The sequence below is a fragment of the Phoenix dactylifera genome, chromosome 2, assembly GCF_051530095.1.
Source record: "Phoenix dactylifera cultivar Ajwa chromosome 2, Ajwa_hap1_PhDact_Kaust_v1.1, whole genome shotgun sequence".
NCBI lineage: Eukaryota > Viridiplantae > Streptophyta > Magnoliopsida > Arecales > Arecaceae > Phoenix > Phoenix dactylifera.
The window spans coordinates 58,262,829-58,289,273 of record NC_143191.1 but is presented as its reverse complement, the minus strand read 5'-3'; the positions used below and the strand labels follow the sequence as shown (position 1 = coordinate 58,289,273).

The window sequence follows — 26,445 nt, the reverse complement described above, 5'->3', positions numbered from 1 at the left end:
GAAATTCACTAATGAGTCCAAATTGGCTTGCTCTTTAGAACTTAAATTGTGTGCCAATTCATATTTTTTATGTATCAAATTGTGCTTATTTTCTAAAAGAACAAAAGAAAGTCTTTAAAAGAGCTCTGAGATGAATCATAAATTGCATGAATTCATATTTTGGTATTTGTGCCCCAATGCTCTTATTATCATAAAAGAACCTTGAAGTCATTAAGAATTAATGATCCAACATGATGATATGTCTTTCAAATATATAAATTTTGATCTTTTACTCTGAAAATCAATTAAATTGCTCTCATGTTGATAAAATACTTAATAGATTGGGCAAAAGGTCTTAAATGAACAAGCTTTCATACTTATTAAAGAGAGGTTAGATTTCCACTCATGTGTTTCCTTGAATATCATTTGTGGTACTTCTTGTATTAACCTAAGGAAGATTCCACCTATACTTGATTAGAAAACTATCTGTGGTATCAAATTAGAAAACTTCTTGAAATCACATTCGATGTGTTCTGCTCTGAAATTATCTTAATTGGCTATGATCTATGCTCATTAATCTGATTCTAATATTATTGCCTTGAGTTTTATGATTCATATCCTTGCAATAATTTGACATGCAAATCAGAGTACAATAAGGAAAAGAAATGTTTGAGTATTCTTATCTTTGTGCTTAATGTTTCACTATCTTTTTGATGTTGTCAAAAAGGGGGAGAAATATCTAAGTATATGCTCATAATGCTTTGTGTTTTGTATTGAACACCAACTCAGCTTAAATTGAAATAGGTTGATTGTGTTAAGCTGATTAAATCTAAAACATTATCATGAAGTATGTTTTAAATATTAAATATACATGTTTTCTACTTCATGCAACTTAGCCATGTATTACTCCTAGAAAACAATATCTTTTATATTGCATATACTCCAAGTTTTGTCATCATCAAAAAGAGGGAGACTGATGACCCAAAGATTGATTCAAAGATTGATTTTGATGATCACAAAACCTTGAAGTATAGATACTAATGTTTATGTTGCAAGGAGAAAGATATTTATTTTGCAAGGAACATAGCAAGTTGGAAGAACACAAGAAGGCCTCCAAAGCTCTCAAGAAAAGTTGGAAGAAAGCTACAATTTATTGGCCCAAGTTTAAAGTTCAAAGGATTCAAATTGGAGGAGCAAATTCAAAGAAAAATTCAAAAGAATAGTCTTCGAGTCGACTCCAGAGTAGAACGAGTCGACTCCAGGGAGTAACAGACAGAAAGACAGAGAAGCTATTTTGGACCCTGAGAGGCGAGTCGACTCCTGAAGAACTCGAGTCGACTCCAATAGCTGGCAAGTCAACTCCTAAGGAAAACAAGGCAAAAGTCAGAGAGCGATTTTCGACTCTGAGATTCGAGTCGACTCCTGTGGAACGCGAGTCGACTCCAATGGTTTGCAGGTCGACTCCAAAGAAAGCGAGAGTCGACTCTCAGTGGAACACAAGGAAAAAGTCAGAGAGCAGTTTTCGGACTCTGAGATCCGAGTCGACTCCCAGACAACTCGAGTCGACTCCAAGGCAGCGCTACACCAAAATGGCAGAAGGCTGTGTTTCGGAAACTGAGAGCCGAGTCGACTCCGGAACAGTTTGAGTCGACTCCAAGACCAGACAAGCCAAAAATGCAGAGGATCAGTTTTCGGGCTCTGAGAGCCGAGTCGACTCCAAGAGAATCCGAGTCGACTCGAGGAAGAAAATCAGAAAGTATGTCCTCTGAATTCATGGGATGAGCCGACTCCGAAGATGCCAAGTCAGCTCCAGATGTTGGCGAGTCGACTCCGGGTTAAGACGAGTCGACTCCCAGTCGAGGATGCACAATAATTCAAATTTGGAACAGTGGCCGAGTCGTCTCCAGTAAAGCACGAGTCGACTCCTGCAACAGACGAGTCGACTCCTGATCGCGCGAGTCGACTCCGATCCCAACGGTAATATTGTCAGGAAGTGCAGACTGTGTCCAACGGCTCTATTTTTGTCTCTAATGGCTAGATTCTTGTTTCCACGCCATCTAAAGCTATAAAAACAAGAGGAGAGCTAGGGGAGAAGGCATGGAAAGTGGGAGAGAACATTTAGGAAAGATATTCCAAAGAGATAACAAGGGAAATCTCCCATAAGCACAAAAGGGACATCCAAAGCGAAATAGAGAGAAGAAGAGCATCCAAGTGAATCCCAAAGCTTCCTCTCCATCCGTGTGCTGCCTCGGTGATCCTCTACTTCGTGCCAAATCAGAAGAGGGTCAAGTAAAGAAGAAGCCGAGCTCCTTCATCTTCAAAACTCGGTTGAGGGCTTCTCTTTACACTATTTTGTTTATATTGTTATATTTGCTTGTTTAAGAAGCTTTGATTTGTTTTAAACTTTGTTTTTAATATCTTGTAACTTGATTCAATCAAGGGATTGAATCAAGGGGTTAAGGTTTGTTGGTGAGCCAAAGAGAAAACCAACGGTGAGAGGTTTGTTGGTGAGCCTAGGTTGAAACCAACGGTGTAAGGGTTTGATTGTGATCCCGGAAAAACAATCGGGGTGGTTCTAGTCGGTGAGCCTGAGAAAACCGACCGAGTTCGTTGTGCGCTCGTAAAACAACAAGTTGGGTTGTGAGCTTGTAAAACAACCGGCTGTAATCTGTAGGATTATAGTGAAATTCCCAAGAGGTCTTGGGGAGTGGATGTAGGTGCTGGGGTGCACCGAACCACTATATGTTTGTTGTGTTTGTAATGCCTCTTGTCATTGTCTAACTAACACACTTACTTACTTAGATAGATTGCTTGCTTAACTGTTATCCGCACATCCTTTAGTTGCAAGCATATTCAATCAAGTCACATTCTATACATCAAACTGTTGCTAAGTTTGACTTTCACTGTGCATCCATACAACTTAGCATAATTAATCAAAAACTTTCAGAAGTAGGTTAAAAGTTTTAAAAGACCCAATTCACCCCCCCTCTTGGGTTGTATCTACTGGGCAACACGGGGGGTAGTATTGAGGGAAATACAAGTCACCCTAAAACATATGGTCGGAAGTACCCGACCTTAGGACGACCAACCTGACGCCCGACCTTAGACGACCGATGCCGGACGGCTTGGCGCCAGATCAGGCGCCCAACCTGGGTTCTCGACCTCAGAACGTCCGACCTCGAAAGGCATCCGATCCCTAGAAGTCAAACCTCGCCAACCGTCCGCTACTGCCACGTCCATCTACGGCCCAGCTCGGAACCACGCCTTAGCCGGCTTACTCAACAATTAATGAGCATGATCTCCGCAGACCTCCGGCCTACTCAACAATTAATGCTTATGACCTCCGGCTTACTCAACAATTAATGAGCATGGTCTCCGCAGACCTCCGGCTTACTCAACAATTAATGAGCATGATCTCCGCAGACCTCCGGCCTACTCAACAATTAATGCTTATGACCTCCGGCTTACTCAACAATTAATGCGCATGGTTCCTGCCGTTTGCTGACCTCCAGTTCCCCATAGCAGATCAGTTCGGCTACGTCCAGTCCGCCGCGACAACTCCTTGATTCCGACCTCATCCTCTACAGCAAGGCATTAATTCATGTGATCACCCACCAACTCACGCGACGTACTCAGTCGTACGGCGATCTGGTCCCGTCGCATCACAGGTAATCCAACACCCCATTATAAAATGAGAGCCCCTCTATCGTAAAAAAGGGGAGAGAGAGAAAAGAAAAGAAAAACTCCAGTCATTCTTCCTCTACTCATATATTCCCCCTCTGACTTAAGCATCGGAGGGCCGGCGCCAGAAATCCCGGCCACCGGCTTTTTGCAGATATCCTAGAGGACGCCGTCCGCCGACGGACCGCCGCCACCGGCAGCCCGTCGATCCCACCAGAGCTCCTCCTTCTCAGCCGACGGCCGCCCCCGGTTCCAGTTTCCAGCAACACTTTGGTTTGGGTGAAATCAAGCATGTCATGTAAAGGATCAGTTTATCAAAATTTTCATGCATCATGATGCTCAGCTTATATTTTACAATACCCTGCAACATGGGGGGGGGGGGGGGGGGGGGGAGATTACGAAATATTGCAGGACAATGACTAATCAAAAAATCTTCTTTATTTTTGGAAACATCAAATGTCCAACAAGGTGACAACTTATAAAAAAGTGTCATTTATGATAGTCCATTCAAATCTGCTGGTAATCGAGAAACAAACCAGAACTGGAAACCTTGAATGTAATATGATAGAAAAGTAATATGAACAAACCATCAGAGTTGTAAAGAAGATCAAAGTTTCACTGATAGGAAAAATAACTCAGGTTCGTGATTCGTCAAAAAAAAAGAAGAAAGAAAATACACAGAATAAATGCAAATTCAAGAAGTCCTGGGGAGACATTGCGGCATTTCAAACTTAAGCAGCACTGCTATTGAAGACTGCAGCCCCCCCAGCTGCTTCATCTTTGATTCTGCCTCTTCTCCAGCTCGAAGTGACTCCACTACTTGTCTGGATTCTTCTTTAGCTTTTTGAAGCTCCCAGGAAATAGAAGTCATGGATGCTATTGCTTTACTAATTGCTTCATCTTGTTTCTGAATTTGTGCCTCATTTTCAGCCAATTCAGTCTCAGCTTGTTCAAGTTCTTGCTCCAAGGTGGTCATCCGGGTCATTATTTCTCCTCTGTTCTTGACAAGCTTTGCTTTGCGACTGATCTCAGTCACCAGTTCCTTCTCATAGTCTCGCATCAAAGACTTGTGCCGGTTGACAGACTGTCGTATGTTGGAGAGCTCCTTGCTTTTGGCCGCAGTCAATTCTTCCACTACTGAGCCTAGAGTCATTGACTGCTGCCTCTTTATTTCATTTAGAATTTGTGACACACAGTCCCGAAAATCCTTGAAGCAATACCCTGATAAATTCTCTTCAGCTATCATGTTTTGTAATAGCTCCTCAACATAGTCAGTTGGCACAGGCTGCTCCTCAAACATTTTCTTAATAGTGTCGACATCCCCCTTAAGGTGAGCCCATGCCACTACTTGCTTTGTCAAGGCCGGGCATGGGGCGGTTGTCGAACTAAACGCTGGGGCGGTTGTCGAACCAAATGCTGGCATGGTTGTGGCACCAAAGCTCGGAGAAGATGTAGCACCAAAAGCCGGAGTGGCTGTGGCACCAAAAGCAGGGGTGCTTGTAGAGCCAAAGGCTGGTGTGCTTATAGAACCAAAAGCCTGGGTACTCATGGGTGTCGAACTAAATGCTGGGGCGGTTGTCGAACCAAAGGCTGGCGTAGTTGTGGCACCAAAGCCCGGAGAAGATGTAGCACCAACGGCCGGAGTGGCTCTGGCACCAAAAGCAGGGGTGCTTGTAGAGTCAAAGGCTGGTGTGCTTGTAGAACCAAAAGCCTGGGTACTCGTGGGTGCCGAACTAAATGCTGGGACGGTTGTCGAACCAAATGCTGGCGTAGTTGTGGCACCAAAGCTCGAAGAAGATGTAGCACCAACGGCCGGAGTGGCTGTGGCACCAAAAGCAGGGCTGCTTGTAGAGCCAAAGGCTGGTCGACTTGATGCACCAAATGGTGTGGAGGAACCAAAAGGATTGCTGCCAAATGCTGGTGATTGTGATAGCTGAAATGTGCCACCAAATGGACTTGATTGGCTAGGTGATGACCCAAACGGATTAGTGCTAGAGCTGCTTGGCTGCTGCCGAGACAGACTGGGAACCAAATGGGCTACTCGAAGACTGCCCAAATGCTGTACAGCAGAATAGCAGCCATCAGAAGTAGAGAAGAGGTGAAATGAGACAATCCACAAGCCGAGAAAACCTGAGCATATGGCATGCTACGAAAATTTGTTACCATGCTGCAGAGCAAAGCGATTAGTAAAATAGCTAATGCTGCTCGTCAGCAGCAAATATCATACTCATATGTGGAGGAAAAATCAAGCTGAAAAAAGGTAAGATAAGCCATCTAGCAGGAGAAATTTCAGTCATAGCATGCGAACTGGCGGCGACTAACTACTGGAAAAGGAAGAAAGATGAAGAAAAGCTAACTCGAATTCCCATCAAGACTGATAAAGAGACTTCAATCCTTCAAATCTTTTTACCAAGTCGAACGTCGAGAAACAAAACAATCTACCAAGATTTCTGCTGCTTGAATACAGACATGCAAGCGGCTCAGCATACCAACGAAATCAAACCCACAGAATCAAAGCCTAGAAGATCTCCCAAGAAGCAAACAGGAAACAAAATCCCGAATTCAAACCTTCCGAAAAAAGTCGCCACGAGAGCATAAAATAAGCCAAACCAAAAGAATCGAAACAAACTAAGAAAATCCACAAACCGATCTAATACTCTCACTGATAGGATCCAAAAACATATCTAGAACCCATAAAAAACAAGAATAAAAAAAAAAGAAGAAAGGAAAAAGAACGGGAGAGAGAGCAGACGGTTGGTGATGCCGAACATGGCTGCGAACTCTCTTCGATCGCTGAGATGGGAGGATTTCGATCTGCGACAATAAACGTACCGATCGATTAATTTCGTGACAAGTCTTCAGCTACATATATGAGGCAGACCAAGGGTCTCAGCTTTACAATAAAAGAACGCTGAATTGAATTAAAATAAAATATAAAATCCAACTGGTCGTCACGTGGCAAGCAGTGGGAGTTCTGTTACTTAACTATCGGTGTCGAGACCTCGTACCTGATCCGAATCATCTTGTAGCTTAGTTGTTGTCCTCCTACCCGGTGAGATTACTCACCAGAAAATTCATGCCAATCTTTCTCACCATAAAAAACAACTACCGGACGCAATATCTAGTTGTTGTCCTCTTTTTTTTTTTGATAAAAAGCGGAGCTTAAAGCGAGATTCCAAACAAAATAGTGTCACTGATGTACCAAAAAAAAAAAAAAAAAAAAGAAACAAAAGAGTATCACAGAGTATAATAGTTCCTTCTGAAAGAAGGAACCCAAACATCCAAATATATCAGGCAGATAACCTTGGCCACCGGCAAATTAAAGATAACCATAGTCATTAAATGCAGCGAGTAGACCACCCAGCTGAGAGCCATATGAAAGGACAGATTTTGTGTTCCCGAGGCCAAATTCCACTGATAGAGAGATGGGAGAAAAAAGAGGCAAGAATTAGAAGAATACAAAACGAAAGAGAAAGGGACAGTCTGTAGCATCCGTGGAGCGAGCCGTGGCTACGGGCGGGCACTCTACCATCGCGCGGAGAAAAAAGATCTGAGCCGGGGAAAATAATTGAAATACTTAGAAGCACTGACTGCTTAAAACGAACGCAAGTGCTTTTTCTGAAAACTATTGGGGGCGTTTGGTAACCCCAACAGGTTCACCATGGTGATCTAAAATCTCTGGTGATCTAAATATTGAGATAATTTGATCCTAGTAATCTGAAATTAATGTGTTTGGTGGGCAATAATCCTGTAATTAAAAATCTCGGAGTATCCATAAGTAACTTGTTTGGTATGGTACAGAGATCCAAAATCACCGACCATATAATACCACAAATACCCCTGATATATTTTAGATAGATTTTTTATGTGTTTTTAATTCTCATGAATCAAAAATACAAGTCAATATGCTAATTTATATAATAACGTCATAATTTTGTCATATATTCTACTTTTAGCAGCTTTTATCATATATTTATTAATTATATAAAATATATTATAATAAAATTTATATATATCTATCAATATATTAATTATTAATATATTCTATAAAAATATATATTTATTACTCCTATAAATTATTAATATAATATCTTATTTTTCATTATGGAATTAATATTTTTATTTATAATTATAATAGATTTTTAATACTAATAATTATTTTGATTAGAAAAATAAGATAAATAGGAATAATATATTAAATATTTTCATTATATAAATATAAAATATAATAATATATTTCTACTATAATTTAAAATTATCCTTCAATAATAATAAGATAATAATATGATTAGTAATATATTATAATATAATATATCATTAATATAATATATAATATCAATATAATATTATATATATATATAACATTGACATAATATATTGATGGTATATTGATGGATATTTTTGTCTTTAATTGTCAATTTAGAATCACTATCCTGGGGTGATCTTGGATTTCCGACCTCAAGGACGGGTATCCCATCACCGAGTTGGGCGGTGATGGGAGGAGTGGAGGTAATTTAGGATCACCGCCACGTAGGATCACCGTGGTGCAACCAAACGCGGTGATCTCATCACCTCCACCCACATCACCCTTGATTCTGAGACGATCACCCCATACCAAACGCCCCCTATAGGAAATAAAGCAGCACCGCCCGGGTCCTATCAAGAAAATAGAAATAGATAATTAACTAAAATATTTTAGGAGGAGATAATCCTCTTTCAATAACAGTAGCATTGAATATATATATATATATATATATATATATATATATATATATATATATATATATATATATATATTACAATATAGAGAAGCACCTTTTATGTAGACGAGGAGGCTGACAAAATTTAGTTAGGTTGATTAAGTTTGGCACAATCAATCACAAATCAATCAACATGAAATTTGATAAGACCGACTAATTTGGCACAACCAGCTTATATGGAGGCCAACTATATTTGGTACGATTAATGGTGAAGTTTGGTAAGGCCGACTAAGCTGGGCATAATCAATCAATCAATGGATTCTAACATTCTCCCTCAAACTTAAGGTGGTAAAATAGACACCAACTTGAGTTTGGAAACAAGAGATCGAAAGATGCTAGGAGGATGAGCTTTGATGAAGACGTCCGCAAGTTGATCAGCCATGGAAACAAGATCACGAATGTACTGAAATACTGACGTACTAGATCAAGAGTAGGAGTAGGAGCTGCTGGAGTTTGGAGCGAGACCGCGCCTGCTAAGTTTACTTTCGTCAAGCTTCTGACGGTACAGTTTGACGCGTTGCTGTTGGGGTTTGAAGGAAGACCGCGCCTGCCAAGTTTACTTGCCAAACTTCTGATGATACGGTTTGACACGCTACTGCTGGAGTTTGAAGCGAGACCAAACCTACCAAATTTACTCGCTAAGCTCTGACGGTACGGTTTGATGTGCTAATGTTGGAGTTTGAAGCGAGACTACACCTACCAAGTTTACTCGTCAAGCTTCTAAAGGTACGGTTTGATGTGCTGCTGCTGGAGTTTGGAGCGAGACACGCCTGCCAAGTTTATCCGCCAAGCTTCTGACGATACGGTTTGACGCGTTGTTACTGGAGTTTGGAGTGAGACTGCATCTACCAAGTTTATCCGCCAAGCTTCTGACGGTATGGTTTGACGTGCTGCTGCTGGGGTTTGGAGCGAGACCGCACCTGCCAAGTTTATCCGCCAAGCTTCTAACGGTACGGTTTGATGCGTTGTTGCTGGAGTTTGAAGCGAAACCACGCCTGCCAAGTTTACTCGCCAAGCTTCTGATAACACGGTTTGATGCGCTGCTACTAAAGTTTGAAGCGAAATCGCACCTGCCAAATTTACTTTCACCATGTTTTTGACACATGTCACAGCCGCCTCCATGGAGGAACAGAAAAAAGAAAAAAGTGTGAGAAGAATAGTTGTGTTTTCGGCTTGGGAGAGCGAACACCCAAACCTATTGAGCGCCTCACGTGAAGCACCTCGGAAGAAACACACCAAATCCCCCCCCCCCCCCCCCCCCCCCTCATGTGAAGAAAAACACCCACGACAGCCCAACATTTTTTTTTTAATTGAAAGTCAAACAATTAAAGAGAAAAAGAAGAAAAAAGTAGGCTATAATTTTATCAGGATCTTGATGAGAAGAAGGAGCTTTGAAAGCCGCCGAGGTTGGAGCTCCGGCTATCCCCAAATGAGGCAAGATAAACAGAGGATCTGCAAGCGACGACGGCAACCATAGAAAAGCGGAAGAGAGGATAGCAACAGGTTACGTGATCAGTGGCTCTGATACCATATTAGAAAAAAAAGAGAGGAGAATTTTATTTCTGCCTGTCTGTTACAATATAGAGGAGCAGCATTTATATAAACTAGGAGGTTGACGAAATTTAGTAAGACCGACTAAGTTTGGCACAATCAATCACAAATCAATCATGGTGAAGTTTGGTAGGGCCGACTAAATTTGACATAATCAACCTTTATGGAGGCTAATTATATTTGGCACAATCAATGGTGAAGTTTGGTAAAGCCAACTAAGTTAGGCATAATCAATCAATCAACGGATTCTAACATCCACCCTCAAACTCAAGGCGGCAAAGTAGACACCAACTTGAGTTTGAAAACAAGAGATCGAAAGATGCTAGGAGGATGGGCTTTGGTGAAGACGTCCGCAAGTTGATCAACCGTGAAAACTGTATCACGAATGTACAAAAAAACTGATGTACTAAATCAAGAGTAGTAGGAGCTGCAAGAGTTTGGAGCGAGACCGCGCCTTCCAAGTTTACTTTCGCCAAGTTTCTAATGGTAGGGTTTGATGCGCTGCTGCTGAGGTTTGGAGTGAGATCGTGAAAGTCGCTGAGGTCGAAGCCCCGGCTCTTATACCATGTTGAAAGAGGAGAATGAAAGAAAAAATATTGTATTTCTGCCTGTCTGTTACAATGTACATGAGCAGCCTTTATATAGACTAGGAGGCTGACGAAATTTAATAAGATCGATTAAGTTTGGCGCAATCAATCACAAATCAATCAAAGTGAAGTTTGGTAAGACTGACTGAGTTTGGCACAACCAGTCTTTATGAAGGCCAACTATATTTGGCACAATCAATGGTGAAGTTCGATAAAGCTGACTAAGTTTGGTATAATCAATCAATCAATGGGTTCTAACAAATAGAACAGAGACATTAGCAGAAACATAAAGAGAAGAGGGTCCATGTAGACTATTACGTGGCAATCAGTGGGCCTTTTAGCTTTTGAGGTAACAATGCCTCCATCTCCCATAGATGCTATCCGATCAACCGTATTATTATATTTACTATAGATGTGTTTGATGGCACAAGAAGTATAGCTAAAGATGAATCTTCGCGTGTCCAACAAAAGGATGCTCAAGTCTTGATACTCCATCTCTACTCTCGTCCACCAAATGGCTGCTCTTGAATCACCTTGCAGAACAAAGCTGTTAGACATTTAGTTTAGAGCCATTTAACTTCTTTTTCTCGCATCTGTTCTTCTCCTTTCTTGACAATATAACTCATCTCTGCCCCTCATCTCTATTGTAAATACGATTAATTTTTAATAAAAATCGGATGGCTCCTTTTGCCTCCCTTTACATAAATAAAAAAAAAAAAAGAAAAGAAGAAAAGAACCTGTCAGCTCCTAGAACAAGAATGGCATATGTCAAGCCTTTCCACGTAGTTATCAACTCGGCGAGTAGGACCGACATGTCATACAATGGACATCCACCTGCCGTGACCAAAGACAATATGTGATCATGAATAACAAAGCCAATTCCTCCTTATTTTTCACATTTCCATCAAAATTGATCTTGAGGAAGCCCAAAGAGTAAAGGTTGCCAAGTAAAAAGAACCACATTAGACGTAGAAGTTGCAAGTGTGGCCTGAATAAAATCAGAAGCATCGGTGATGGCTCTTGTTGCAGTCATCAAGGGAATCTCGATCATGCTCTCAAACAGTCTCATGTTCCTGCCCCCCAAATATGATAGGCAATGTAGCAAAACAAAAAAAAAAAAAACTAGGCCTCAACCCCCAGCATCTCTGTGCCTCCCCTCCTTTCCAATGCCTGATCCTAGGGAAGAGGCAACTAAACATCCTACTCCAGATCTATCGTTGAACTGGGCATTCAAACAATACATGATCAATGGACTCCTCTACGGCTCTATCTCTGCACACAACTCACAGAAGGGAGGAATGGCCAAGAGTAGGAGAAATAAGAGTAGGATAAGCTGAAAATGGGGAGGATGCATTCCTATAGTCTCTAAATAAAAATTTAAATTTTATATCAAAATAAATAAATAAATAAATCAAATCTATTTGAAAAGCAAAGTATATAACGAATATATAAAAAGTTGATTGATGCATTGACTAAATTTTTTATGGAATGACACACTTTATTAGTGATAAAGGATTTTGTTACTCTTATTTCGGTTTTAGAATGAAATAGGATTCCTACTACAATATGTTGGAGATGTATTCTCCAATCCTGTTGCTACTTAATTAAGTTTATTCATAGATAATGAATTTTGAGTTATGAATCTGAATTCGCCAAGCAAATCGGCCAATTATGATAGCATGGGAACATATGTTCCTTCATCCTAGTGATTTGTTTCTTTTTTTCTCTTTTTTTTTTGACACATATCCTTTCTTTTATTTGGGTAAAAATGCCCTTGCAATTAGCTTGGACCATTAGAACTATTCAGATTTTGATAGGACAAATATTTGTGAATTAGAATATAATCTTGTCATTTCCATTGAAAGTTAACACAAATCATGAGTTGGGTCGACAATGAGATCTTATACTCTAGTTTTCAAATCGAGGTAAGATCCTGACCTTTTATTTATATTTAATTTTTAATTAAAAAATAGAGAATATAGGTAATTGAAATATTAGAACTCTAAAATTAAGTAATTACTAAATAATTGATTCATTAATATGGCAAGTGATTGATGAGGGATAAGTTGGCATTATATTAATATTAAATTGACTGGACAGATTACGTATGGATTGGTAGCATTATAGCTGCATTGGATTGCAATAGAGGTAAGAACCCTTATACTCGGTCACCAATTATATATATATATATGTGTGTGTGTGTGTGTGTGTGTGTGTGTGTGTTTATTGGGTTGTACAGTTGGATTTATATCATGAGAAACATCGATAAATTTTGTTTAGCATATGATGGCATATTTTATATGATTTTCATTACAGATATATTCGTATGGTTATTATATGTATCAGATATTGAAAATATGATTATGTGAATAAGGATACCTTGAATTTGAGAGAAATTGATTGCATAAGTAGAAACTAATTTGACAAGAGTAACATGTAAATCAGATAAACAAGATATAGTTTGAACTAACAACGTCATAGAATAGCCTCTACCAGCTTAACACATGGAGATAGCCTCCATGGGCTTACGCATGAAATTTTGTCAGTCTTGAACTGAGTAATGATCTTGGTTAGTCCAAAGATGGAAGATAATTGATATAAAATCTGTAAATCAAGTTAATGAGAAACAGATGACATGATATAAGAAATTGTTGTTGAACAATTGGATACATTTGAGATATATGTTTAGATATATATGTGTGTGTGCGCGTGTGTATGTATGTATGTATATATATACATATTTCTTTGAAAAGATATTATATGCATATTATTTAAATGAGTTTTTCAAGTATCGATACGATATTCATTTTATCCGATATTGCTAATTGATTATTTTTTTATTACTTATGGTACAACGATTCGGGATTCTTACTGGGTTATAAAGCTCATAACCCTCTTTTTCTTTTCTTTTTAGAGTTGTAGGTTGCAGGTTGCTTAGTATCTATTTATGGTTGCTTGGCTATGATTGAGATCACATAGAAAGGAATGAATAAATTGAGCACCACTCTGGTTGAATCATTAAATTTTGTAATTGGATTAGTTTTGTTAATTCGTTATAAATTAAGATCATTTTTTATTATGGATATTGATGTTGTAAAAAATTTTTAGACTTTGCATATTTTCTAGGGCCTTACCTTAGAGAATGTGCGGCTGTGTTATGTGTTCAGACTCGGGTGCTGGGTTCGAGGTGTGACAGTAAATACCACCTTTTCTTTTTTTAATTTTTGCAAATTAATTCTTGCTATATTTCATATTTGCTTATTAATGCTCGTATTTTCTAGATTTATGTACTAATACCTACAAGCTTGTAGCTTATTTCTTTAGGTTCCTTAGGTTAACTAGATTTAAACAGAATTTTGTGTTTATTTCTCTAATGGTGCTTGTTTCATAACTCTGCCCAGTTTTTGGATGGGCTTGCCCAGGTCTCCTTAACTCTCCAACAAGGGAAAGAGAGCCAGAGCCAGCTTATCAAGCTGATAAAGTGTAACAACCCAGGACCTCATCCAAAATGACTAGCCGTAAGGTATTGTTTGGGTTCCTTGATCCTGTATAAGTACCCAAGATCTACCTAGCGAATAACTGATGTGGGACTAAATACACGCTCGCACGGGTCCTCATATACTCCCCCCGTTCAAGTCCTGACGTTCATATAAGTTATGGGCCGGGTCCGCTCTGATACCATTTGTAACAATCCAGGACCCCACCCAAAATGACTAGCCGGAAGGTATTGTTTGGATTCCTTGATCCTACGAATAACTGATGTAGGACTAAACACATGCCCATATGGATCCTCACATAAAGTACTTGGCAGTTGGACTAAAAAGACTAGAAGAGTGACTAGAGCTCTTTGAAAAAGAGTGACCTCCTTTGTTGCTTGCAAACCCTTGTACCAAAAAAAAAAAAAAAAAAAAAAAAAAACCATCTTTGCTCCATGCCGCTTCCTTCTCTTCTCAGCAATACCACACCACTGCTTCCCCTTTCCTCGAGTTGGGACCCAACCACTCCTTCCCCCTCCCCCCTTCTCTCTCTCTCTAAGGTGCTCAGTTTTCCTCTTTTCTCACATTCTTTGGTGCTCTGTAGTCCCAAGTGATTGTGGTACTCCTCAAAGAGATCCAAGGATTCTAAGGATAAAAGGATTACCTACTTTTCCCTCCATTTTGATTAGAAAAATTAGTTCTTAGACAGAGAAGTAACGTGTTTTTTAGAATTCAGTATAGAACCATTCAAAACCCGTAACTGTGGGCTTGAATTGCTCCGAGTTGTCATCTCCATTCGACATTTGATAGATAACTTGGTCAGGGAGAAGAGGAAAACTAAAAGAAAGGGAAAGGGGGCTAAGGTTAATACCCGCTCCTATTCGCAGAAGGACCGGCCTGCGCAAAGGAGCAGTTTGCATGGATTAGTAATCTCTTTTCCTTACTGATGAGCAAAATCACATTAAAGCAGAGCTTAGACAAAGCAAGTTTCATGTCACGTCATGTCATTCATCATGGTTTGAAACTTTATTCTTGGCCCTCAATCTACTCTCAACTTGTTACTTAATGCCAAAGTCTTGGCTGAAGTATGTTGGCACGTTACCAGTTATGCTACTTTAACATAAAGAACCCGGATTATTGAAAAGGTCAGATAAAGGAGGTTTATTTGTTATAGATGTGTGTCTTGGTCCAAAGAAAAAAAGAAAAGATCATAGACTCAGGTGAGAATCAGAAGTAGTTAGTAAATAAACAAATACAACAAATACCAAACTGTCATCAACTATGAATAAATGAAGATACTGGGGGCAGGAGGGGGGGTTGAATTGGCCATGTGTTCAACTTTCAAGATTAGTTTAGTAATAGTTTCATTAGATGTCCCAATATTTATATCATAATTTTTAAAATTCATATAACATAATTGCCAACAAGGCTCAGGTCAGAGATTCCAAATTTGGTCTGGGACAGTGGGGACACCACCATATTTCTCCAAAAAGATGAAGAAAAAAATATATCATAAAATTGTAATATCAGAATCTTCTTTGGCAAAATTGTCATAAGGAAAAGTCATGAAATATTCATTTTGTTTTCTGGAACATCAAATATCCATAAAGTTACAATCTTGTTACAAGATGAGCATTATTGAACGGTATTCAAAAAGAACAAACAACCAATTGATGAATCTGCACTTTATCTCTCAAGTAGCGAACCATACAGCAGTCTGAAGCTCCTGAGGTTGACAAACAAGCACCAAAGGGCAAACATCAGAAATTTGCCACAACTGGAGCTGTAGACATTGTTCAGAAAACATTGTATAACTTAATTCAACAAAGAAATTGTTAGTTCTCATCACCTTATCGCCCCTTTGACACAATCAACCCACTCTTGGAAAGATCCTTTCAAGGTAGTCCAACCTCTGGTGATGATATCAGAGATTTTTAAGTAGCTGAAGTCTTTGAGTGAGAAAGGCTCTCCTTTGTCTTTTACATTGTGCCAAGGTGTATGAAATGTTACTGCATGTGCCCCTTGGTTGTTCATGGGGCCTTCCAACTCTCATCACTAAGCTGCGATTGATTTCTGGAAGAACTGCATAATTATAACCGCAACAAATTTTCACCAATAATCACTACAAGAACAGGACCCATCCTTGAAATGATGAAACCGCACCCGGTCCCTTACGATGATTTCCCGACCATAAACTCTCGACACCATCTTCGTAAGCGAATGGCAATCCTTACATACCCTTAAATTCTTCACAATTCGAAGACTCGTCCCTTCAGAAGTTTTCATCAGCCCACAAGCAATTGCTAGCATCTCGCTATGACAGTCCCCACCATTCTCAGACAGCTCCTCCAACGCCTCTACAGCGGCATCTTCTTTTGAAGAGACCGGTGCAGAACACAGACGAGCTGCTCGGCTAACCATCTCCTTCAGCTTTTCATAGATTTCTTTAGTATCAGTGTGCGAAGTGTCACCAACGACAAATTTCCTCACCTCACCATTGACTTCGATCCAGGTCCATCCCGGCGTTGTCTTAATACCCTGATCCTTGACCATTTTCCTCATCCTAGCAACACCTTGACTATCTCCTACACTGGCATAGATTCCAGCAAGAAGAGCACAGTCCCCGGCATTCTGAGCTGACAAGTGTGCAAGATTTTTGAAGGCAATCTCGCCCATCTCAACATTCTTGTGGATCTTGCAAGCACTTAACAACGTACGCCACAGGACAGGATCATCGCTGCAGGGTGAACTCCTTATGACTTGGAGAGCCCTATCAAGCTCGCCCGCTCGGCCAAACATGTCCACCATGCATCCATAATGCTTGAGGTCTGGCTGTAAATTGAACTCGGAATGCATAAGTTGAAAATATTTGATACCCTCACCAACTAGGCCTTGGTGGCTGCATCCCATAAGCAATCCAAGAAACGAGACCGAGTTCGGCCGAATTCCGGCCATCAGCATCCTTTGGAAGAACGAGATCGACTCATCGCCATGACCGTGAACTCCCAAACCAACGATCATCGAGTTCCACGTGAAGACGTCCCGCCTCCGCATTCTACCGAAAACCCGGCGAGCCCCATCCAAGCTACCACATTTTGCATGCATGTCGACCAGCGCATTGCCCACATAGATATTCCTTTCCAAGAAACCATTCTTCTCGGCGAATTCTTGAACCTGGATACCGAAATTCAATGCGCCAACATGAGCGCAAGATGAGAGCAGCCCGACGGCGGTAAATTCATCCAGTCCAACACCGAGAACCCTCATTTCATCATATATCTTCAACGCCCCTTCATGCAAACCAGCACGGGAGTAGCACGCGATCATCGAATTCCAGGACACCAGGTCCCTCTCGGGAATTTCATCGAACACCTTCCTCGCGTCGCCTATGAGCTCGTTCCCGGCATAGCAACGGGTCAAATTGGTGCAGACAATGACGCTAGAAGAGAAGCCGATCCGGACGATCGAGCCGTGGGCCTCGCGGCACTTGGCGGCGGCCTTGGAGCGCTCGCAGGCCTTGAGGAGGAAGGAGAAGGTGACGGCATCGGGGCGAGAAACGGAGGAGCTCCGGGCCACGGCGTTGTAGAGGTGGAGGGAGTCGAGAGGGGCGGGGCCGCGGGAGGAGCCGCGGATGAGGGAGTTCCAGTGGTCGAGGTGGAGAGGGGGAGGGAGGTGGGAGAAGAGGAGGCGGGCGTAGGAGAGGTCGCCGGCGGTGGAGGTGGCGCAGAATGCGAGGAGCTTGGCGGAGACGGTGGGGTTGCGGAGGAGGCCGCTGACGATGACCTGAGCGTGGATTCTTCGGAGGCGTCGCATGCTGTTGCAGCCCTGGAGGAGGGTGAGCAGGCTGGCGGCCCGGCACATTGGGAGTCTTCAAGCCCATGTGAATCAACCTTGACGCTCCAAAATTAATACACAAACGCGTAGCCGAAGGAAATCAATGCGCCTCATAAATCTACAACCAAAAGAAGAGAGGTAAAGAGAGATGGTGTCGTCAAGGAACATGGATCTTCTTCTTCTTCTTTTTCTTCTTCTTTTTTTTTTGGAAAGATCCTCCATGGCTCATGCACAGTACTATCTAACATCCCTCCATTACTGATATTTATTTATATTCTCCTTTGATATTAATTTTCATTGTTGGTCAAAGAACCTCATGGCTTGTGCTGTGAAATGGACTTGTCCTTGTTCCCTAGGCTAACTGTTTTGTCCTTATTCACTCCATACATAGCAAAAAAATGAGGGGGCAGTTTGATCTTTGCAGTGCAATCCAAACTATCATAAAGTGTAATGCTCAAAAGATGCACCTTATTCTCTCTACTAATTCCTTCAACTAAATGCTACGCGTGCTTCGCAAAATAGACTGTTGCCCAGTAGATACAACCCAAGGAGGGGGGGGGGATGAATTGGGTCTTTCAAAACTTTTATGCTACTTCTAAAACTTTTTGATTAACTATGCTAAGTTGTATAGATGCACAGTGAAAGTTAAACTTCGCAAGGGTTTGATGTATAGACTTCGACTTGATTAAATATGCTTGCAACTAAAGGATGTGCGGATAAGAATTAAGCAAGCAATTTATCTAAGTAAGTAAGTGTGTTAGTTAGACAATAACGAGAGGCATTACAAACACAAAGGACATATAGTGGTTCGGTGCACCCCAGCACCTACATCCACTCCCCAAGACCTCTTGGGAATTTCACTATAATCCTACCGATTACAGCCGGTTGTTTTACAAGCTCACAACCCAACTTGTTGTTTTACGAGCGCACAACGAACTCGGTCGGTTTTCCCAGGCTCACCGACTAGAACCACTCCGATTGTTTTCCCGGAATCACAATCGAACCCTACTCATTGGTTTTACCCTCGGCTCACCAACAAACCTAACACAGTTGGTTTTCCCTTTGGCTCACCAACAAACCTTACACAGTTGGTTTTCCCTTTGGCTCACCAACAAACCTTAACCCCTTGATTCAATCCCTTGATTGAATCAAGTTACAAGATATTAAAACAAAGTATAAAACAAAACAAAGCTTCTTAAACAAGCAAATATGACAATATAAACAAATAGAGTAAAGAGAAGCCCTCAAACGAGTTTTGAAGATGAAGGAGCTCGGCTTCTTCTTTACTTGACCCTCTTCTGATTTGGCACGAAGTAGAGGATCACCGAGGCAGTACACGGATGGAGAGGAAGCTTTGGGATTCACTTGGATGCTCTTCTTCTCTCTATTTTACTTTGAATGGCCCTTTTGTGCTTATGGAAGATTTTCCTTGTAATCTCTTTGGAATCTCTTTCCTAAATGATCTCTCCCACTTCCATACCTTCTCCCCTAGCTCTCCTCTTGTTTTTATAGCTTTTGATGGCGTGGAAACAAGAATCTAGCCATTAGAGACAAAAATAGAGCCGTTGGACACAGTCTGCACTTCCTGACAATATTACCGTTGGGATCGGAGTCGACTCGCGCGATCAGGAGTCGACTCGCCTGTTGCAGGAGTCGACTCGTGCTTTACTGGAGACGACTCGGCCACTGTTCCAAATTTGAATTATGGTGCATCCTCGACTGGGAGTCGACTCGTCTTAACCTGGAGTCGACTCGCCAACTTCTGGAGCTGACTTGGCAATTTCGGAGTCGGCTCATCCACTGAAGTCCGTGGATCTAATTTTGAATTTTGTCCTCTCGAGTCGACTCGACTGTCCTGGGAGTCGACTCGAATCTCAGATCCCGAACTCCCGATCCTCTGTCTTTTTGCTCGTCCAGTCTTGGAGTCGACTCGAACTTCCTTGGAGTCGACTCGGCTCTCAGTTTGCGAAACTTGGTCTTCTGCCTTTTTGATGTGAAGCTGTCTTGGAGTCGACTCGAGCTGTCTGGGAGTCGACTCGAATCTCAGAGGCAGTAACTTGGTTTTCTGTCTGTTGATGGTCGCGGAGTCTCGGAGTCGACTCGTGCAATGCGGGAGTCGACTCGAATCTCAGAGTCCCAAAAATGCTCTCTGACTTTTTCTTTGTGTTCTGCTGAGAGTCGACTCTTGCTTTCTTTGGAGTCGACCTACCAACCATCGGAGTCGACTCGCGTTCCACTGGAGTCGACTCGAATCTCAGACCCGAAAACTGCTCTCTGACTTTTCTGCCTGTGACTCCTAGGAGTCGACTCAAACTTCTCCGGAGTCGACTCGGTAAACATTGGAGTCGACTCGAAATCCTCAGGAGTCGACTCGAAGACTATTCTTTTGAATTTTTCCTTTGATTTTACTCTTCCAAATTGAATCCTTTGAACTTTAAGCTTGGGTCAATAAATTGTAGCTTTCTTCCAACTTGAGAGCTTTGGAGGCCTTCTTCCAACTTGCTATGTTCCTTGCAAAATAAATATCTTTCTCCTTGCAACATAAACATTAGTATTTATACTTCAAGGTTTTGTGATCATCAAAATCAATCTTTGGGTCATCAATCTCCCCCTTTTTGATGATGACAAAACTTGGAGTATATGCAATATAAAAGATATTGTTTTCTAGAAGTAATACATAGCTGAGTTGCATGAAGTAGAAGACATGTATATTTAAAACATACTTCATGATAATGCTTTTAGATTTAATCAGCTTAACATAATCAACATATTTCAATTTCAGCTTTGTAATACAATTCAAAAACACAACGCATTATGAGCATATACTTAAAGATTTTGATGATGACAAAACTTGGAGTATATGCAATATAAAAGATATTGTTTTCTAGAAGTAATACATAGCTGAGTTGCATGAAGTAGAAGACATGTATATTTAAAACATACTTCATGATAATGCTTTTAGATTTAATCAGCTTAACATAATCAACATATTTCAATTTCAGCTTTGTAATACAATTCAAAAACACAACGCATTATGAGCATATACTTAAAGATTTCTCCCCCTTTTTGACAACATCAAAAAGATAGTGAAACATTAAGCACAAAGATCAGAATGCTCATAAATTTCTTTTCCTTATTGTACTCTGATTTGCAAGTCAAATTATTGCAAGGATATGAATCATATAACTCAAGGCAATAATATTAGAATCAGATTAACTCAAGGCAATTTCAGAGCAGAACACATCGAATGTGATACCACAGATAGTTTTCTAATCAAGTATAGGTGGAATCTTCCTTAGGTTAATACAAGAAGTACCACAAATGATATTCAAGGAAACACATGAGTGGAAATCTAACCTCTCTTTAATAAGTATGAAAGCTTGTTCATTTAAGACCTTTTGCCCAATCTATTAAGTATTTTATCAACATGAGAGCAATTTAATTGATTTTCAGAGTAAAAGATCAAAACTTATTAAGTATGATTGCAAAGTTCTTTTATGATGTAAAAATAATATGGCATAAATACCAAAACATGAATTCATGAAATTTATGATATATCTTAGAGCATACATAAAATGCAAAGCTTTGAAAGATCATTTAGAGTTCTTTTAAAGATTGTCTTTTATTCCCAAAAAAAAATAAGCACAATTTGATACATAAAAAAAATATGAATTGGCACAAAATTGAAGTTCTAAAGAGCAAGCCAATTAGATCTCATTAGTGAATTCCAAAATAGATTTTCTGAGAGATACTCAAGAAAATTCAACACGTTATTCTCCCCCTTTTTCATTAAATTAGAGGCTCTTAAGATCAACTATTTGAATTGCAATTTGGTTCATGATTTATGCATAAGATATATTAACCAAATAACAAGCCTCAAAGAGTATCATAAAGATTTTCAGATTTAAATTTCAGATGATACATATTGGAGAGCATTAGGATCACTTTTCACTTGGTATGCTTTCTCTCTCCTTTAGTTATAGATTTATGCGATTAAGTTCTGTTGCTGGTGGTCCAAACCGAGAACGATTGGCACAGCGGTGTGAACGGGGTTCCCTTGGAGTTGGGTTGGTTGCGCTCCACCTTCCACCGGGAAACCTGCAAGCAAGCCTCGCACCACCACTGGGGTAGTGGGGGCCCTCCGACGATCAAGTCAGAGAGGATTGAAAGAGAAGGAGAGATAGCAGTAGCAGGTAAGAGAATGCTCTGGAAAACCTTTTTCTTACCTCCCCTCTTCTCCCCCCAGCCGCATATATACCAGGCTGGGGGGTCCTTCTGGGGGGTTGGTCATCGTGTAGCACGATGGAGCTGCCACTGACATGGCCGTTACAGGGCGTCGTGGGGCAGCGCTGGGTACGGCCATGACAGGGCGTAGTGGAGCTCCGCTTTGTACGGCTGTTACAGGGAATCGTGGAGCAGCGCCGGATACGACCGTTGCAGGGAGTAGTGGAGCAGAGGGCCGCGGCGTGCTTCAGGGGAACAGCCTGTCGTTGTCGAGAGATTACCGACTCGGGGTCGGACTGCTGGATCAAGGGGCAGCCGACTCGGGGTCGGGCTGCGAAGCCGAAGACATCCGACTCGGGGTCGGACTGCTGGATCAAGGGGCAGCCGACTCGGGGTCGGGCTGCGAAGCCGAAGATATCCGACTTGGGGTCGGATAGCTGGATCAAGGGGCAGCCGACTCGGGGTCAGGCTGCGGAGCCGAAGATATCCGACTCGGGGTCGGATTACTGGATCAAGGGACTGCCGTAGTCTTCCTGGGTGCGCGTGCCGGTCACGTGGGGCGTGGCGGCTAAGTTCCCCCGTAACAGTAGCCCCCCACTTCCGAGCCTGGAACCAGGAGGGGAACGGGTGAAGGGAGTGATGCTTTGAGATTGCCGCCATCCCTCGGAAAGGCGCGCGCGTTTCGAGCTCCCCGCCTCCTATATGGCGTATAGCGGTTGTCGCTGATCTGGCAGTCTGCGGATTTCGGCGGACATCCTTCCTTAATGGCGTCGATTCGCCTTTGGGGCGCGAGCGATCCTTCGGCAGCCAGGCGTCCTCTGGCGTCACCGAGGCGTCACCCGCCTTTCCACCTATTTAACCGGGGGCCCTCCCCCGTCCGCTCTTCTCTTCACAGACATCTTCGAGTTTCTCCCTTGTGCTGCTGTCGTTGCCGTCGGACTGTTCGCTCGCTCCTCCTTTGACGCTCTCGGAGCCGTTCTTCCTTCCCTTCCGGTGAGTTGCCCCATTCTTCAATTTAGGGCTCTCCATACTTTCTCCTTCCGTATTAGTGTACTCCAGTCGTTCCGGTCCTTTCCCCCTTCTTGACCCCGTCCTGACCGTAGATTCACTGGCCATTAGGTATGGACGAAGTGAGAGCGGACCGCATTCAGTCGGAGCTGGCCTCCGAAGACTTAGATAGGTTCGTGGCTCGGTACCACCTTCCCGAAGCCTGCAACGTTACGCTCCCGGGGCCTGAGGAGAGGATGTCCCATCCTCCTCCAGGGAAGGTCGCCATCAATGAGGGCATCCTCCAGGCCGGGTTCCGCTTTCCCCCCTCGGACTTAGTCGTGCAGGTGCTTCGGGGTTTAAGAGTGGCGCCAACGCAACTGGTGCCGAACTCATGGCGCGCCCTGACGGCCTTCCAGGTTCTCTGCCGCATGCACGAGGTCCCCGCCACCCTGAATGTCTTTTGGGAATGCTACGGCCTGAACGGCCACCCCCAGGACAGAGGGTGGTGGTGCTTTGCGGCGCGGCGAGGGTGCGGCCTCGTCAAGGAGGCTCCTTCCTCCATTCATGGCTGGAAGGAGCGTTTCTTCTTCATCGACGTAGATCCCTCTTGGGGAATCGGGGCAACCTGGGAGACGCCGATGAAGTCCCCGATTGGCCTATCGAGGTTGTCGAGGGAGGAATCCAATGGCGTCGCCGTCTTGAAGGGGTTGGTCGCCGAGGGCCGGCTCCCCCCGGTGGCTCGTCTTATTTCCGAGGATACTTTGGTGAACGTCGGTCTGAGCTCGATGCCCGTCGACCGTGAGCCTGCCACCGCTTCTTCTTTTTCAGCTCTTTTCTCCTCTTTCGTTTCTTCCTTCCATCAGTTTCTCAGTTTCTAACCACCCCGTCCTTTTTGCAGAAATCGGCGACGTCATGCGGTCGGACAAGGCAAAGGCTGTCAGTAGGGTGTCCCTACTGGAAGCGGTCCGGAAGAAGAAACGGACTCCTCCGAGCGGGGTCCCCCCGGCGAAGAAGTCCCGCCAGCAGGCGACTCCGATGCCGACAGACGGCTCAGGGCCCAACGATCAGGGGGACGCTGCGGGCTCAGACCGACAATTGACACCGCATCGGCCCTCTGGTGATGAGACTACTGCTTCTCCGGAGGTGTCACCCGGGCGCGCCCGAGACGGCCGGGTCGGACGCGATCGATCCCCAGCCCGGCCTTCGACTCGGTCGGCTTCGGACGATACGAGAAGGAGGGGCGCGCCGAGGCCCCGGCCGAGCGGGACCCTGTCGATTCCTGGAGCGGCCCCCGCCCCGAGCACGGTCAGCATGGCTCTTCCCCAAGCGATGGGTAAGGGTAAGGCTGCAGAACCACCGTCCGGCTCCGGGGCGAAGTCTGGGTCAGCCTTCACTTTCACCGGCGCCCGAAACCTCATCGAGACGGTGCTGCTGGAGAGCGACCGTAGGCGGGTCCGGCAGATGGGGATCCCTGACGTCGGAGCTGCCAGCTGCGTCTGTCTCATGTCGGTGAGTGTCCTTTTGGTCGCTTTCGTCATTTATAGGCTCTATTGATGATCCCCGCCTGACGCCCTCATTTTTTCTGTTTCTTAGCTCGCCCAGTACATGATCCGTCTGGAGGAGAGCCACGAGGAACAGGCGAGGCTTCTGGCGAGGGCCGAGAGCCAACTGAAGGCTGTAGAGGAGGGAGGCCAAGCTACGGCGGGGAGGACGACCGGGGACCTCGAGACGAGGCTCCAGGTGGCTGAAGAGCGGGTACTCGGTTTCGCTGCCCTCGAGAGGCAACTGTTGGAGACTCAAGAGCAACTCAAGGTCGCCTCGAGTCTCGAGGGCGAGATCAGGAAGGCGGAGGAGCGGGCTAAAAAGCAGTCCCGGAAGGCTGCCGACTTCCGGGAGAGGTGGGAGAAGGCCCAGCAGTCAGCCGACAACGCCCGCAACCGAACCCGGTCTCTTGAAGCCAAGCTGGGCGAATTGGAGTCGGCCTTGGAGGGGTCCCGCGCGAGCGACCAGGAGCTTCGTTCGCGCCTGGAAGAGGCTGAGGCTGCTCGCATTGCTGCCGAGGCGAAGCACAAGGAGGCTCGGGCTGATCTGCTGAGGGTCTCCTCCGAGGTGGACGACCGGATTGTGGCGAAGGTCATGGAGGCAAAGGCTCAGATTACGGAGCGAGCAGAGGCAGCACTGGCCGAGAAGAGCGCGGAAATCGGGCGTCTGGCGGTACAGGCCTATCGTCAGTCCGCCGAATTCACCCGTGACATGTCGGAGGCGGTACAGGCTTATCGTCAGTCCGACGAGTTCGTCCGTGACATGTCGGACGCGGGGTCCGACTCCTTTGTCTTAGGCTTCGATGAAGGCTTGGCAAGGGTGTCGGCTAAATACCCCGGGATTGACCTGAGTGGGGTCTTCCTCCTCGACTCCCCTCCGGCGCTATTGCCTGCTGATTCTCCTGCCGCCTCCCTATCCCTTGCGGACGTGCCCGACGTTTCCGACCCAGGGGCTCCTCCAAGCTGACCCTCTGTACTTTTCTTTGATCTTTTCTTTGTATGTTGGCGTTTTGCCATGTTGTATGGGTCTCGGCCCTGAAGCAATGAAAGTTAATACAAACAGAGTGTTTCTTCATTTCACTTTCGTCCTTCCTCTTTTTAACTCTTGGTAGCGTCTCGCCGACTCCTGACTCTCGAAGTTCTTCCGGCGCTAGGCCAGGCATCCGAGGGTTAGGCCTCAGGAGATTCTTCCGGCGCTAAGCCAGGCATCCGAGGGTTAGGCCTCAGGAAATTCTTCCGGCGCTAAGCCAGGCATCCGAGGGTTAGGCCTCAGGAAATTCTTCCGACGCTAGGCCAGGCATCCGAGGGTTAGTCCTCAGGAAATTCTTCCGGCGCTAAGCCAGGCATCCGAGGGTTAGGCCTCAGGAAATTCGTCCGGCGCTAGGCCAGGCATCCGAGGGTTAGGCCTCAGAAAATTCTTCCGGCGCTAAGCCAGGCATCCGAGGGTTAGGCCTCAGGAAATTCGTCCGGCGCTAGGCCAGGCATCCGAGGGTTAGGCCTCAGGAAATTCTTCCGGCGCTAAGCCAGGCATCCGAGGGTTAGGCCTCAGGAAATTCTTCCGGCGCTAAGCCAGGCATCCGAGGGTTAGGCCTCAGGAAATTCGTCCGGCGCTAGGCCAGGCATCCGAGGGTTAGGCCTCAGAAAATTCTTCCGGCGCTAGGCCAGGCATCCGAGGGTTAGGCCTCAGAAAATTCTTCCGGCGCTAAGCCAGGCATCCGAGGGTTAGGCCTCAGGAAATTCGTCCGGCGCTAGGCCAGGCATCCGAGGGTTAGGCCTCAGGAAATTCTTCCGGCGCTAAGCCAGGCATCCGAGGGTTAGGCCT

The 26,445-nt window shown here is 44.0% G+C and overlaps 2 protein-coding genes across 2 annotated transcripts; both read right to left on the bottom strand.

Annotated features, from left to right (window-relative positions):
- Positions 1–4,255: 4,255 nt before the first annotated feature.
- LOC149768472 (uncharacterized) lies at positions 4,256–6,533 on the bottom strand. Its single transcript, XM_089929302.1, has 2 exons — positions 6,413–6,533; positions 4,256–5,719 (listed from the first exon to the last, which is right to left on the bottom strand). Exon 2 carries the CDS (start codon positions 5,207–5,209, stop codon positions 4,355–4,357), a length of 855 nt encoding a protein of 284 aa, XP_089785428.1. The 5' UTR covers positions 5,210–5,719; positions 6,413–6,533; the 3' UTR covers positions 4,256–4,354.
- Positions 6,534–15,584: 9,051 nt separating this feature from the next.
- On the bottom strand, positions 15,585–18,111 carry LOC103695784 (Pentatricopeptide repeat (PPR) superfamily protein). The gene is made up of 2 exons (XM_039123502.3): positions 15,884–18,111; positions 15,585–15,760 (listed from the first exon to the last, which is right to left on the bottom strand). Exon 1 carries the CDS (start codon positions 17,893–17,895, stop codon positions 16,144–16,146), a length of 1,752 nt encoding a protein of 583 aa, XP_038979430.2. The 5' UTR covers positions 17,896–18,111; the 3' UTR covers positions 15,585–15,760; positions 15,884–16,143.
- Between the last annotated feature and the right edge of the window lie 8,334 nt (positions 18,112–26,445).

Bases quoted from the DNA above. Each gene is read 5' to 3' on its own strand.
- LOC149768472 (XM_089929302.1), bottom strand. From the start codon at position 5,209: ATGAGTACCCAGGCTTTTGGTTCTATAAGCACACCAGCCTTTGGCTCT.
- LOC103695784 (XM_039123502.3), bottom strand. From the start codon at position 17,895: ATGTGCCGGGCCGCCAGCCTGCTCACCCTCCTCCAGGGCTGCAACAGC.